We start from the raw sequence: 16,865 nt of genomic DNA, 5'->3' as shown, positions 1-16,865 counted from the left end.
GATATGGTAGTTCCAAGTCACCATCTAATATTGATATGGCAGGTCCAAGTCGCCGTCTAATATTGATATGGTAGTTCCAAGTCACCATCTAATATTGATATGATAGGTCCGAGTCACCATCTAATATTGATATGATAGGTCCGAGTCACCATCTAATATTGATATGGTAGGTCCGAGAGTCACCATCTAATATTGATATGGGAGGTCCAAGTCACCATCTAATATTGATATGATAGGTCCGAGTCACCATCTAATATTGATATGGTAGGTCCGAGAGTCACCATCTAATATTGATATGGGAGGTCCAAGTCACCATCTAATATTGATATGATAGGTCCAAGTCACCATCTAATATTGATATGATAGTTCCAAGTCACCATCTTATATTGATATGATAGGTCCAAGTCACCATCTAATATTGATATGATAGGTCCGAGTCACCATCTAATATTGATATGGTAGGTCCAAGTCACCAACCAAATTTGATACGGTAGGTCCAAGTCACAATCTAATATGGATATGATAGGTCCAAGTCGCCATCTAATATTGATACGGTAGGTCAATGTCACCATCTAATATTGATATGATAGGTCCGAGTCACCATCTAATATTGATATGATAGGTCCGAGTCACCATCTTATATTGATATGATAGGTCTGAGTCACCATCTAATATTGATATGATAGGTCCAAGTCACCATCTAATATTGATATGGAAGGTCAAAGTCACCATGTAATATTGATATGGTAGTTCCAAGTCACCATCTAATATTGATATGATAGGTCCAAGTCACCATCTAATATTGATACGGTAGGTCCAAGTCACCATCTAATATTGATATGGAAGGTCAAAGTCACCATGTAATATTGATATGGTAGTTCCAAGTCACCATCTAATATTGATATGATAGGTCCAAGTCACCATCTAATATTGATATGATAGGTCCAAGTCACCATCTAATATTGATATGATAGGTCCGAGTCACCATCTAATATTGATATGGTAGGTCCGAGAGTCACCATCTAATATTGATATGGGAGGTCCAAGTCACCATCTAATATTGATATGATAGGTCCAAGTCACCATCTTATATTGATATGGTAGGTCCAAGTCACCATCTAATATTGATATGATAGGTCCAAGTCACCATCTAATATTGATATGATAGGTCCAAGTCACCACCCAAATTTGATACGGTAGGTCCAAGTCACCATCTAATATGGATATGATAGGTCCAAGTCGCCATCTAATATTGATAGGGTAGGTCCATGTCACCATCTAATATTGATATGATAGGCCTGAGTCACCATCTTATATTGATATGATAGGTCCAAGTCACCATCTAATATTGATACGCTAGGTCCAAGTCACCATCTAATATTGATATGGAAGGTCAAAGTCACCATCTAATATTGATATGGTAGTTACAAGTCACCATCTAATATTGATACGGTAGGTCCAAGTCACCATCTAATATTGATACGGTAGGTCCAAGTCACCATCTAATATTGATATGGAAGGTCCAAGTCACCATCTAATATTGATATGGTAGTTCCAAGTCACCATCTAATATTGATATGATAGGTCCAAGTCACCATCTAATATTGATACGGTAGGTCCAAGTCACCATCTAATATTGATATGATAGGTCCAAGTCACCATCTAATATTGATACGGTAGGTCCAAGTCACCATTTAATATTGATATGATAGGTCCAAGTCACCATCTTATATTGATATGGTAGGTCCAAGTCACCATCTAATATTGATACGGTAGGTCCAAGTCACCATCTAATATGGATATGATAGGTCCAAGTCGCCATCTATAATTGATACGGTAGGTCCAAGTCACCATCTAATATTGATACGGTAGGTCCAAGTCCCCATCTAATATGAATATGATAGGTCCAAGTCGCCATCTAATATTGATATGGTAGGTCCAAGTCGCCATCTAATATTGATACGGTAGGTCCAAGTCATAATCTAATATTGATGTGATAGGTCTAAATCGCCGTCTATTATTGATATGGTAGGTCCAAGGTGCTTGGCATCACATTTGATATCAATGTCTGACCCACGATATACCCATCTGATATCAATATGGATGACTGTCCCACGATATACCCATATGACATCAGTATGGATGACTGACCCATGATATACCCATCTGATATCAATATGGATGACTGACCCACGATATACCCATCTGATATCAATATGGATGACTGACCCACGATATACCCATCTGATATCAATATGGATGACTGACCCACGATATACCCATCTGATATCAATATGGATGACACGATATCATCTCCGGTATTGATATGTTCGGTTCATGATGACTTATCTCCGAATACAGCATAACTTCATGCACGCTCTTACAAGCCTCTTCTTTCCAAGTTTGTGGGGACTGTAACACCCTGCCAAATAAAACTTTAAACTTGACATCCAACTTGCCTCATTGCACTGCCATTGACAGTGCTTTTATTTCACACACTACTGAAATGAGGATCAGATGATCAAAATAGCTACTTAACAATGGTTAATGATAACCTGTGCTCACTCACTCACTCACTCACTCACTCACTCACTCACTCACTCACTCACTCACTCACCCACTCCTCACACAAAAAATCACAAACTCACTCGCTCACTCACTCTTCACTCGCTCCTCACTCGCTCACTCTTCACTCACTTTTCACTCACTCCTCACTCACACACTCACTCACTCTCTCCTCACTCACACACTCACAAACTCACGAACTCACTCCTCACACACTCACAAACTCACTTTCTCCTCACTCACACACTTACAAACTCACAAACTCACTCACTCCTCACTCACACACTCACAAACTCACTCACACACTCACAAACTCACTCTCTCCTCACTCACAAACTCACTCCTCACTCACTCTCACAAACTCACTCTCTCCTCACTCACACACTCACAAACTCCTCACTCACACACTCACAAACTCCTCACTCACACACTCACAAACTCACTCTCTCCTCACTCACAAACTCACTCACTCCTCACTCACACACTCACAAACTCACTTTCTCCTCACTCACACACTCACACTCTCACAAACTCACTCACTCCTCGTTCACTCACTCACTCACTCACTCACTCACTCACTCAATCGCTGCATCCCAGAAGCTGTTGCCCCGTGACACTGATCACTTGCCAGACCCACCTCTACTACTTCTGTTCATTATCATTTGTTACACTGGCAGCAGCTATCTAATGACTCAACAGGAAGAATCCCCCCTAAAACCTGTTACCCAACATAACCCTACACACTTCTAAAAATACACCACCACCGTTCCTCACTTCTGAATCTTCCCTGTGAGGAATACCTTATTACATTCCTCATTAAAGCCGATTCTAATTCTGACTGTGTAGTAGAAGTGGTATGTATGAAGTATGATGGAGCACATGATGCATGACGCTGGCCCACAGTATTGCCCTGTTATGAGGGACATCCACATGTGGATAAATCAGTTACTCCATATCAAGCCCTAATAGTCTGGGTATAGGGGTAGCTCAGCCAATCAAAGGAATTATGCAGGCAACAGTGAGGCAGAGTCAGTTGCTATTAAGCGCTGGAAGCCCTTCAGGTAATTGTCAAATTGGGCTTTTCACCCTCCACTCATAATTGCATTTGCGTCTCTTTTCAATGTGGTCTTTTGATGACTACCTTATCATTTTTACTTGCCGAAAGTATGCCAGATAAAATCGGAACATATACATAATTGTTAAATTTTGCCAATTAAAATCTGGGTCTGAGTGCATTCCATCACAAACAAAGAGGGGATTGTTTCCTAATTGTACCCCGAGACAGGATCCTTTCAGGTGGGTAACAAAGACACGAACTGGGGCTGATGGGTACACAGCTTTTCTTTCTTAACTTTGACAATTAAGGAATCTCACCTCATCGCGCCTAGTTGATCACCAACGTCAGTGGAATGTCACCTCTCGGTCCAAGCTTTTGTTTGTGAGAGATTTAGGTTGATATTGAATTTACAATGCAAGGGAGCCCGCTGGCTGGATCTTGAATAGAGGTTTAATGCCTCAATAGTTGTTTCATGCGTTTGCAAGACAAGTTAATGAAGACTTTTTCAAGACGAAGGATTCATCAGTGGGCTAGATGGACACTAAGGCGCTTTATAATTTCGTTTTCTCACACCAGCGTGAAAGAATTTACTAGGTGACATTTGTAAAGAAAAAGATCAATTAGCATATATATGGATCAGCAGATATTTTAATATCCTGCTGTGACTGAGCCAGTGTGGCCTACCCATGAATTAAAAGCAACATAGGGATTTAGTTTTCAACATGGTCTGGCCTCTCATGAACCCTTTTACCCAGTAGGAAATTTCTTTTATTTAGTTGCCTTTATGATCCTGCTCTTTTCAGCTTTTCCATCTTTAAATTAATAGACACTACATACATAAATGAAAGGATGCCCATTTACAACACAATTGTTTGCCAGCTCATTTATATTCCAATTTTTCGTTTCTACGCTCACTAATTTCATGACTCATACATGTATGTATAAGATCTTATAAACAACTGTTTTAAAGTCAGTCATGCAACTATTGTTAATGTCCCATCAGAGTCAGCATTCATTAATGTTATTACCAACCCTACCCTTGCAGGGAAAGGTATACAGTGTCTTTTGTTCCCATCAAAGATGTGGCCTATTACGCTTCATAAACTGGAATAATCGCCACACACCTTTCTGGCGTTTCTGTGTGTAATTACACATATCACCTCCCTTCGTACCTGTGGTAGTCAACAGTTTTTAACCCAGTTTCATGAGTGTCATGGAGTTTGAAACTAATACCACGATCTTCTCTAATTGTATGGTGGTTGCTTTGAAAAGCTACATCTTTTCCCAGTCTATTCCATTGATTAAGATTATTTATGGTTGTTCTTATCTCTACTGTTCCATCATGTTCTTGCTGTCTACCCACCATGGAACACCCCACTGTCTCACACTAGGATCAGGTAATGGGGGTTAAAACACAGGGTCTCCTCTGGCTTCAGTACTGCAAGAATTTGATTATGATCTGTTAGATATATGGTCTGTATGGTTCTGTAAGCAAACAGGATATCTGGGGATTCCTGATTCTGGAAAAAGTCCACAGTACAAGATGACTACTATGGGGATCAGGTGTTCAGCCTGTTGCCTGGCTGATTGGGTGTCTATGAACCATGATCTGTGATCACCATACACAATCTTTAGACCATGATCTGTGATCACCAAACACAATCTTTAGACCATGATCTGTGATCACTATAAACAATCTGTAGACCATGATCTGTGATCACCATACACAATCTGTAGACCATGATCTGAGATCACTATACACAATCTGTAGACAATGATCTGTGATCACCACACACAAACTGTAGACCATGATCTGTGATCACTAAAAACAATCTGTAGACCATGATCTGTGTTCACCATACACAATCTGTAGACCATGATCTGTGATCACCGTACACAATCTGTAGACCATGGCCTGTGATCACCATACATAATCTGTAGACCATGATCTGTGATCACCACACACAAACTGTAGACCATGATCTGTGATCACTAAAAACAATCTGTAGACCATGATCTGTGATCACCATACACAAACTGTAGACCATGGTCTGTGATCACCACACACAATCTGTAGACCATGATCTGTGATCACCACACAATATATAGAACATGGCCTGTGATCACCACACACAATCTGTAGACCATGGCCTGTGATCACCATACATAATCTGTAGACCATGGCCTGTGATCACCATACATACTCTGTAGACCATGGCCTGTGATCACCATACACACTGTGTAGACCATGATCTGTGATCACCATACACAATCTGTAGACCATGATCTGTGATCACCATACACAAACTGTAGACCATGATCTGTGATCACCATACACAATCTGTAGACCATGATCTTTGATCACCATACACAATCTTTAGACCATGGCCTGTGATCACTATACACAATCTGTAGACCATGATCTGTGATCACCATACACAATCTGTAGACCATGATCTGTGATCACCATACACAATCTGTAGACCATGGCCTGTGATCACTATACACAATCTGTAGACCATGATCTGTGATCACCATACACAATCTGTAGACCATGATCTGTGACCACTATACACAATCTGTAGACCATGATCTGTGATCACCACACACAAACTGTAGACCATGATCTGTGATCACAATACACAATCTGTAGACCATGATCTGAGATCACTATACACAATCTGTAGACCATGATCTGTGATCACCATACACAATCTGTAGACCATGATCTGAGATCACTATACACAATCTGTAGACCATGGCCTGTGATCACCACACACAATCTTTAGACCATGATCTGTGATCACCATACACAATCTGTAGACCATGATCTGTGATCACCACACACAATCTTTAGACCATGATCTGTGATCACCATACATAACCTGTAGACCATGGCCTGTGATCACCATACATACTCTGTAGACCATGACCTGTGATCACAATACACAATCTGTAGACCATGATGTGTGATCACCATTCACAAACTGTAGACCATGATCTGTGATCACAATACACAATTTGTAGACCATGATCTGTGATCACCACACACAAACTGTAGACCATGATCTGTGATCACCACACACAATCTATAGACCATGATCTTTGATCACCATACACAATCTATAGACCATGGCCTGTGATCACTATACACAATCTGTAGACCATGGTCTGTGATCACCGTACACGACCTGTAGACCATGATCTGAGATCACCATACACAATCTGTAGACCATGGTCTGTGATCACCATACACAAACTGTAGACCATGGTCTGTGATCACCACACACAATCTGTAGACCATGATCTGTGATCACCACACACAATCTGTAGACCATGATCTGTGATCACAATACACAAACTGTAGACGATGATCTGTGGTCACCCTACATGACCTATAAACTATGGTCTAACAATACCTTACAAAATCTATAAACCATGATCTGTGATCACCACACACAATCTGTAGACCCTGGCCTGTGATCACCGTACACAATCTGTAGACCATGATCTGTGATCACCACACACAAACTGTAGACCATGATCTGTGATCACAATACACAATCTGTAGACCATGATCTGTGAACACCATACACAATCTGTAGACCATGATCTGTGAACACCATACACTATCTGTAGACCATGATCTGTGAACACCGTACACAATCTGTAGACCAGGATCTGTGAACACCATACACAATCTGTAGACCATGATCTGTGAACACCATACACAATCTGTAGACCATGATCTGTGAACACCATACACAATCTGTAGACTATGATCTGTGAACTCCATACACAATCTGTAGACCTCTGTGAACACCATACACAATGTATAAAGTACCAATATTCTCTAACATCAGTTTACAATGTCAGTCTTGCTGACTTGGTTGATGCACTGTCATCGATGCCAATTGCGTGGATGGATGCTCATGATATCAATCACTGGATTGTCTGGTCCAGACTTGATTATTCACAGACCGCCGTCATATAGCTGGAATATTGCTGAGTTCGGCGTTAAACAACAAACCAAGTACAATGTGAAACTGACCATGTAGCCACTGTCAGTGTGTCCTGCAAATGATTAAAGTTGTCTCATTGTCACAGCGGCTTCTTGATCAGTTACTCCAGTGTTTGCCCTGTGGATCATTTCCAGACTGTCAGATATAGCTGGAATACTGTCAACTGTGTCACTAAACAGTATTCCCTTAATGTTAATTAGATCCAAACACCAACCAACTCCACGGTGTCTTGACTCATTACACTACCCTTTGTTGATTACATGGATCCACCTCATTATGAATCCACTTGGATCATAGATCCACTCTACGAAACTTTTGAAAACGTGGGAAACAGTAAACAGATTTCTTCTTCACTGAGTCAGTCAGTGCATTTAATTACATGACACAGAAGTCTTCGAAACCTGCCTACCTTACCAACTGTGCCTTGCATGTCTTTCTGTTCTCGTGTCACTAATAACAACGGATGAGAAAAAAGTCAAACTAATCCTTTGGAAAATATCAGTTCATCACTTCCACTTAACAGCCAGTACACTCCTATAACAACAAAGCTATTTGGGGCAACAAATATTAATTATTTCATGTTTGACAAGGTGAATATAAAAGAATATTTTTCTTGAGGTTGTATAGCTGTCACAAGTGTGTAAAATTCTTAAACAATTTTCTGTGAACAGCTTCAACACACGATTCACCTCACAACTGTAATACTATTCCCCTCACAGCTTCAGCACACTATTCCCCTCACAACTGTAACACTTCCCCTCACAGCTGCAACACACTATTCCAATCGCAACTGTAATACTGTTCACAACTGCAACACTATTCCCCTCACAGCTTCTCACACTATTCCCCTCACAGCTGTAACACACTATTCCCCTTACAACTGTAACACTGTACTCCTCACAGCTGTAACACTGTTCTCCTCACAGCTGCAACAAACTATTCCCCCTACAACAGCAACATTGTTCTCCTCACAGCTGCACCAAACTAGTCCCCTCACAACAGCAACGCTATTCTCCTCACAACTGCAATACACTATTCCCCTTACAACTGTAACACTGTTCTCCTTACAGCTGCAACACACTATTCCCCTGACAACAGCAACACTGTTCTCCTCACAGCTGCTCACACTATTCCCCTTACAACTGCAACACACTGTTCTCCTCACAACTGAAACACTGTTCCCCTCACAGCTGCAACAAAGTATTCCCCTCACAACTGTAACACTTTTCCCATCACAGCTGCAACACACTATTCCCCTTACAACTCTACCACTGTACTCCTCACAGCTGCAACAAAATATTCCCCTCACAGCTGTAACACTTTTCCGCTTTTAACTGCAACACACTGTTCCCCTCACAACTGTAACTCTTTTCTCTTTACAACTGCAACACACTATTCCCTCATACTGCATCACTGTTCTCACAACTACAACACTCCTCACAAATACAAGCATGTTTCCCTTACAATTGCAACATTGTTCTTACAATTTCAACACTGAAAGTCCATATATCAGAAAAAAAATTATTGACCCTTTTGTGTTGCTATGCTAAAAGAATGAAATACTATTCAAATGATTTTCATTCATTTTACTATAAGTCTTAATCATGAACTTACTCGAATAATGTTATGTCTTCACGATGGTCCACCCCACCATGTTATTGCAGGAATATCGCTAAAATCAGCGTAAAACCATACTCACTCACTCACAATATTCATTCAAGCTTTCAACATTTTGAAAATATTATTATTCAACATTGATTAATTGCTTCATTAATGTATGATTTGTGAAATAACCAGATGCTTCGTTTTTCCGCAGAAAATTACCAATAAACAACTGGATCTATAAAGGGAAGATGGCTGACAATAACCCATTTGTGGACCGCACAGAAACCTACTTGGCAAGTCCAGAGAAGGTAAAGATTAACAAGAACAAAACAACCATCATCTTGACAGGAAACACATCCGAGAAGACAACCTCAACTAAAAAGCGGGTCTCATCCACTTCCTGGCAGATCACCAAGACAACCGAGATCACTGACGAGGTCAAAACAGGTCAGAAAGTATCGACAATGGACTTTGAGATCGGCAGTTCAGGTTGTGTGTCTCCAACATCTTCCCCAGGGAGGAGGTCCTTTGTCTCCTCCACTGAGTTCACTACTGGTTCTGGTAAGACTGATGGTGCGGTTGGATTGTCAGATGATGGCAGTGATCCTGCTGATGAGTATGTCTTCATTGAGAATGAGGATGTGAACTTCATCGACAGAGTGGAGACAACCGAGATACGCAAGGAACAAGAGTCTATTGCTCCGGAACCTAAGAAGTCCTATTTTGCTTATCTCCTGGACCAGGATAATTCTTCCAACCCAGCATCCCAGAATGGTGACCAGGCAGCTTCAGAGGGGGAGGATTTGGTTCATTTGTCCAGTGCAGAGCTGGAAGAGAAGAAGAAGGATGATGCCACATTGTATGAGAGGATTACCTACACCCCTGGTCTTGCTATCAGGAGCTATGCTGTGGAAGAAATTCAACAGAAGAGGTCTTCAGAAGGAAGTATGGAAGATGCTGAAAACAACAACATGCAGGGACATGATGGAGGCCAGACAGAGACTAGAGATAGAGTTGCCAGCAGCACTGGTGAAGCCCCTCTGACTCCTGCCCAGGGGTACAGAATCTCCCAGATCATTGCAATGCAGGAGACAGACTTGTGGGAACAGGAACGTTTGAGAAAAGAAAGGGAGGAGTATGCCATCATTGACAGTCTGTCTATGGATGATATGATGAAGATGCTGGGAGAACATGATAGAATGAAGTTTGAAAGTCAGGAGGTTAATGAGGAGGTCTTTCCTATTATTCCTGGTCTCGCGTCTGATGCCAAATATTCTGAAATTTCTCAAAGAACAAGTTCCACTGAAAAGATTGACACTAAATTCTCTGAAATGTCTCAAGGTGGTAAAGCATCAGCACATAGAGAAGCCCCTAAAACCAAACGTTCTGATGCATCTCCTAAGGAAAGAACAACAGCTGCAAATAGCAACTCTTCTGAAATGTCCCAAAAGGTAATGAATCCTGCAGATAGTGGGCAGTCAACTGAAGTCAAGTACTCGGAAGTGTCACAAACAGTGACAGGTCCCACTGAAAGAAAACATATTTCTGATGCTGTTTATTCTGAAGTGTCCTCCAAGGTTCAGCAAATCAGAACTGACAATCTCTCACTTCAGCAAGTCACTGCAGAGGCTGATGTCACAGATTCACCATCCGTGACAAAGGTTGTGGATAACCGTCAAACCGAGACCAATGCCTTGTCACTTGATCAGTCAAGCATGGGTCATGCACAAGAGCTGAAGACACAGATGAAATCTTTTAGTGATGCGGAACAAAGCATCTCAATGAGCACCACATCAGTGACAAGTTCAGCAACTGTAGTGGGAGGTGTTTCCACAATAACTGCACAAAAACAAACTGAAACATCTCAGAGTCCCTCAAGGGAGGAGTCAATCTCACCGCCTATTGAAGTGGAACGGAAGTTTAACATTACAGCAGAGACTGAAAACAAAATAAAGAAACTTGGTGGGAAGTTAATGAAAGAGAGGTCTTTTTCAGACATTTATTTTGACAACTGTGATTATTGTCTGACCCTGTCTGATTGTTGGCTGCGGAAGAGGGAGAATAAATGGGAGCTGAAAGTTGCATCAGAAGGCATGTCCATTAAGGACCGGGTCTCACAGTACAAGGAAGTCACAAATGAGAAGGAAATCGTTTCATATCTGAAATCTAAACTCAAAATTGCAAACAAATGTTCTAAAGTAAAGGACATCATCAAATCAGCAGTGATGTCAGAATTTGCCACAATATTAACCACCCGTAAGAGCTATAGATTAGCCGACTGCACAATTGACCTTGACCTCACTGACCATGGTTTCCAAGTTGGCGAGATTGAGGTGGTGGCACCTTCTTCTTCACGAATACCTGCAGCCATCAAGACCATAGATGACGTGGCTAGGAGGCTGGGTATGTATACTGTGATATGTGTTATGTAATCTGTGGCTTCATGTAGAATAATCAGAGATATATCAGGTTATTGATGATTCAGCATTTCAGTGGAACTATGGGAGTAAGGTCTCAAGATCAATGAATTAAATTACACTTATTACAGGGAACTAGGATGAATCACTGATGTTTTGATGTGACATGAACAAACATATAGATCACATGCATACACTCTTTGTTGTTAATGAGATTATGGTGGTAAAAGAGACCATATATCATCACATTATCATAGTTGTTGGAATTGTAGTTCTTGGAGCTCAAGAGAAATCACAGGACCTGTGAATAATGTCACGAGGCTTGACTGCTAGTTTCATGATTAAGCAAAAAGATATTTGTTGTATAGAATGGATAGAAGAACCAAATAACAGGTCGAAAAGTAAGGCTGATCCTCAGAATCATATTTCAGCTTTTCAGTCACTAGAATGTTTTTCGTTTTAATGCTTGTTTTCCAGCTGTCAGCTTTTATTGTACAGCCCTGTTAATGTGCTGCATTAGGTACTTTACATACAAAGAAACAGCAGTGGCTTGTCAAAGATTGTATTGAATGGAAATGAACAAAAAGTGAGAAGTGTTAAGAAATGTTATTTAGAGGCAGAATGAGGATATCATAAAGAGGAAGGTTTTTCAGCTGAAACAGCTGCCTCCATATCATCTTTTGATATCTCTTGTCGTTATTCAGAGGACATTGGTTGAAATATGACACATCACGACACTTTTGTTTGTACTGGAATCTTGGCTAATTTAACTATGGAATCACTGTACCTCAATCAATTCGGTGAGCTAATCGTAAAACAATATTGAAGAGCTAAGGGCGATAGGGACATTACACTAGCTTGCTAATAAAGATTTGTATCAGCGTAGTTGCAGTGCCTACTTTTAGCCAACTTCGATCATCAAATCACTTTCTCATCTGTTGCTTTATTGCAACTTGTTTGAGGTTTTTCTGTAATTAGGTTCGTAGTTTGTCGTGTTCAATGAGCTGACGCCTACAGTTCTGATTTGGGGAGCAGCTAGTGACCCTCCCATCTTGTTAATGGCATCAAATCATCATTGGTCAAGTAAAACATACAAGCCATTACAGGATTTCCAATTGAGGGCAATTTTTGTGCAAACATTTAACAAGTGTTTTTGGAAACCTGACTTTGTATTGTTCATGTGCATGCAACATAAAATAATTAACCCTTTGCAAGATGAAGTCATTAACCCCTTTACAGAGGCAGTATCTTTCCTAGTTAGGAATGTTCCATGGAGAAAGACTATCATGCTTTTCTCTTAACAGATGTCTGCGTATGGGCACATGGATGCTTCATCTGATTTGAGACTAGATGTTTATTCCGGGGTTGGGTGTGGCGGGCGGTTGCACACCACCACCACCACACACAAGCCCGTGTCACGGATCTGCGTATGAGCTATAAAAACAACATTTTTTCTCATTTAAGATTTGATCATGATTATTAAAGCCAATTCTTTCCACAGAATCCTCTTTCCAAATTGGCCCATTGTAGGAAACATAATGTTGCTGTTTTTCTGTCTAATACAAACCTATTTACTGTCTCTACCAACACTGCATTGTACCTAATGTACAACAATTACAAAATTTGTAGTCACTGAGAGGAAGTTGTTCAAGTACAGACCTCATTTGGTTGTAAATCTACAAGGGATGATTACAAAAGATTTGCGCAGTGCAATCTTTTGTTCTGGATATAATGTCATAGAGATGTAACCACAAAAACTTGAGTCATTTGTAACAAGTTTCACTGTGACAAGTTAGTAAGATAAGCTTGGGTCTGTGACCTTTGGAAAATGGGCAACTTTAGGAATGTGCAGTGATCAAGTACTTGCAGAAAAAAGGGCTTAAGACTAAAAGCCATCCATGAAGATATGAGTACAGCACAAGGGAATGACGCCCCTTCCTATGCCACTGTAAAGAGTTTGGCACCAGAGTTTAAACATGTTAAGGACAGTCTTGAAGAAGATCCCAATCCTGGAAGGCCTGTGATGTCAGCCACACAAGAAATGATCCAGAGAATCCACTATGTGGTGATGACCGACCAGAGAATGACTGAGTGTCATACTGCTAGTTCAGTAGACATTTCCCTGGAGAGAGTGAGTAGATCCCATTATCACAGAAACTTTGGCAAGCTCGTTGAGTTCCAAAACCTCTGACATCTGATCAGGCACCACAACATGTCTCATGATAATCTAGCTCTGTTTGAAGCTGTTTCAGAAAGCTTCTTGACTATGGATGAAATCTGGGATCACAATTTCCAAAGTCCAAACAACAATCTGCAAGTACATGATCACTCCACATTCCCCAAGTGTGTCCATTTCCCATAGATCAAAGATCTCTGCTTCTTTTACTGACTTGTCACAGCAAGACTATTAGCTCAACTGACTGAAGTTTTGTTGATATATTTCTTTGACATCTTGTACTGTCCACAACAATTGATTTCACAATTACGCAATGCCTTCTATGTGAGGCCTAGAACTTACCAATCAACCCTCTTATGAGTCAGGGAAATTAATTTGTAATGCAAGTGAAATTGTCTTATATATGAATTTCAACTTCTCTTCTATCTTTATGGTGTTTGTAGAAGGCTTTTAATTATTTGATCAAATTGTTATACAAATTGTACAAGATGGTTTGTTAAGTATATGTTGAAGATTTTAGAAAAATTATAAGAATTTGTACTGGAAATCACTTTGTTCATCTTGCACACTAATGCAGTGTGGCAGATTTATTGGTGCAAGTTTGAACAATAAACAAAAAATTCACTTTAAGGAAAATGTGAGTTTATTTGGGTGCCAATGAAAGTGTAGTTTTGTATAACATGTAAGACAGATCTTACTAATTCATTTGCTGAAGATAGTTGTTTTTCAGCCCTTTAATTAGATAAGTAATGATCCTGCTTGCCATCCAACATGTCTGCAAGAATTCATACTTTCATCAAATAAAATAATTTAATAGTGATGGTTATATTTCACCAAAAAGGACCCATGGTGTGAAAAGAAAATATAAAATACTTCATTGTTTAGATTCAGAAAAACTGCATCAACATGGTAATTGGTTGTCTGGAAATCCTAATCTATTTCAAAATGGCCGACCTGTCAAGTCCATCGGACACAAAAGAATGTGCAAGATTTAATGATATATCCACTGTAATCTAGAATCCTGCAATGCCTCCAAATTGAATAATCCCAACCAAAAAATCTGAAATTATTAAGAGTGCTTTATGTCAGTCTTAGCTAACGTTGAATTTAGACGATTTCCTCATTGCGAGATGTCGCCTTTCTCTGCTATCGTGCTCGGAAACCCAGGCAGGCGTGTGAGAGGGGGGTAGTCTTGTCTGGCTTAATAATAGCCAGTACAAAAAGGATATAATATGCAAATGTCATCGTCATATGGCCACAAGTAGATCTAATACAATTTGTGGAAATTATGAGGGACTTCCAATATTGTTGAATGGAACCTATTTCTGCCGCAAACAGTCCAGTATGGAAATAGTGTGCGAAATTAAGCATGGTTTTGATGTAAGCATTATTTGCTTTGTGCATATAGATGAAATGTTACCATATTTCTGGCGGGCAGAAGATGAGAAAATGCCACAATCAATCATAATTACTGAGGCAATTCAAACAAGATTTGGAAGAAAATGTGTATTACAGGCTGCATTTTATTTGAGCAGATTTAATTATGCAAATGCAAATCTGAATTACTCCTCAAATGATGGGATCACGCCGGTATTGCACTGATGACTGATAACAAGTGTTCTATGCGAAACGCAAAATAATTAGTATCGAGTGAGTGCCACCACGCTACTCTGTGAAGGAATTGCAATCTCCATGCAAATTTGCGCCCCGAAAAAAGTGGGTCGTTTGTAATTGCTAGGAGCATATGCCATATTGATGCAGACATATTTGACAAGGTGGCCTAGGCTTGCCTGCAGTTGTGTAATTACAGTATTACTTAAAACTACAATCTGGACATGGCGTAATTATATTGGAAACTGAGAGCTCCGGTCAATATCTGTTCACCATCCCAGCTTTTTTAGGTCACCATTCAGATTGTTTAGGCTGGAAACGTGTTGACCAAAAGGATCTTTTTGCCGAATTCTTTTCATGTAGATTGATTGGGATGAATGGTGGTGAGATCTTATTTGAGTAAATATTTTTGAAAACTTGTACTTTTTGTTGAAGTGGTCATTTTGATTAATGTATTTCTCTATTCTCCTTGAATTGACAGAAATCATATCAGTTTGGGTTATGTTTTTGCAGGATCCAATGGTGTTGTCCTTCCTGGCTGATTCATGAAGAATTACGACATTTGTGCAGATAATTGAGTTTCGTATTGGTAGACCAACTTCAGTTTTTGTGTTCCTCCCCCAGTGATTAGTGCATTCAGACTTCACACTAAAGACCCAACAGGGTTTGATTTCTAACAATGCCAGCAACCCTATTCTTGGTGTTCCCTAATGTGACATTGCTGCAGTATTGCTAATATCTAAGTAACAGTCCTCTTCTCAATCAGAGATATGCAGAGATATGTTACAAAATATTGGTTTACATCCCTCACTCACATTCATGGAAATATATATGAAAGCTGATTCCATACACACTGTTCCTCAGCATTGCTTAGTCAGCAGAACAACTGTTCTTTCAGAAATGTTTGTCACTTCATATTGTCCCAATGGGCCTCTACTGCCCTGAACAAAAGGAGACTAAAAGCCCAGATGCCACTAGGCCAGAGACTCATGACTTATGTTCTGTATTGTGTGTGGCATTTTGTGTCAAAGGCAATGTTCACAATGTCATCTAGTTTGTTTTCTCTGGAGATTAATTAGCAAACTATGTGGTCTTGACAGATGGCCTGCATTTGGTCCCCCAATAAACTATCTGGTCTTTAACATGTGGTTTGTCTTTGAACCACTCCTGAACTAGCTGAGCTGGAGTAGGACCAATGGTATATCTTTGGTCTTGTTCGACACACTGCTGAATCATGGTGTAGGACCAATGGTATATCTTTGGTCGTGTTTGACACACTGCTGAATCATGGTATAGGACCAATGGTATATCTTTGGTCGTGTTTGACACACTGCTGAATCATGATATAGGACCAATGGTATATCCTTAGTTGTGTTTGACACACTGCTGAATCATGGTATAGGACCAATGGT

The 16,865-nt window shown here is 40.1% G+C and overlaps 1 protein-coding gene across 6 annotated transcripts in view; it reads left to right on the top strand.

Moving 5' to 3' along the window:
- LOC124113041 overlaps positions 1–16,865 on the top strand; it is a 122,270-nt gene that overhangs the window by 71,436 nt on the left and 33,969 nt on the right. For 5 of the 6 annotated variants that reach the window (XM_048398797.1, XM_048398796.1, XM_048398794.1 and 2 more), the window contains one exon: positions 9,461–11,652. In XM_048398797.1, coding sequence (XP_048254754.1) covers positions 9,498–11,652 — 2,155 coding nt within the window. In that variant the 5' untranslated portion in view covers positions 9,461–9,497. Of the gene's footprint in view, positions 1–9,460; positions 11,653–15,966; positions 16,628–16,865 lie in introns of those variants that run through there. The other variant, XM_046473291.2, reaches the window with a different exon arrangement.

Source organism: Haliotis rufescens, unplaced genomic scaffold (genome assembly GCF_023055435.1).
Source record: "Haliotis rufescens isolate VD_foot unplaced genomic scaffold, xgHalRufe1.0.p SCAF_19, whole genome shotgun sequence".
NCBI classification, from domain to species: Eukaryota; Metazoa; Mollusca; class Gastropoda; order Lepetellida; family Haliotidae; genus Haliotis; species Haliotis rufescens.
Note: the sequence above shows the minus strand (reverse complement) of the source record. Positions and strands in the feature narration are given on the sequence as shown.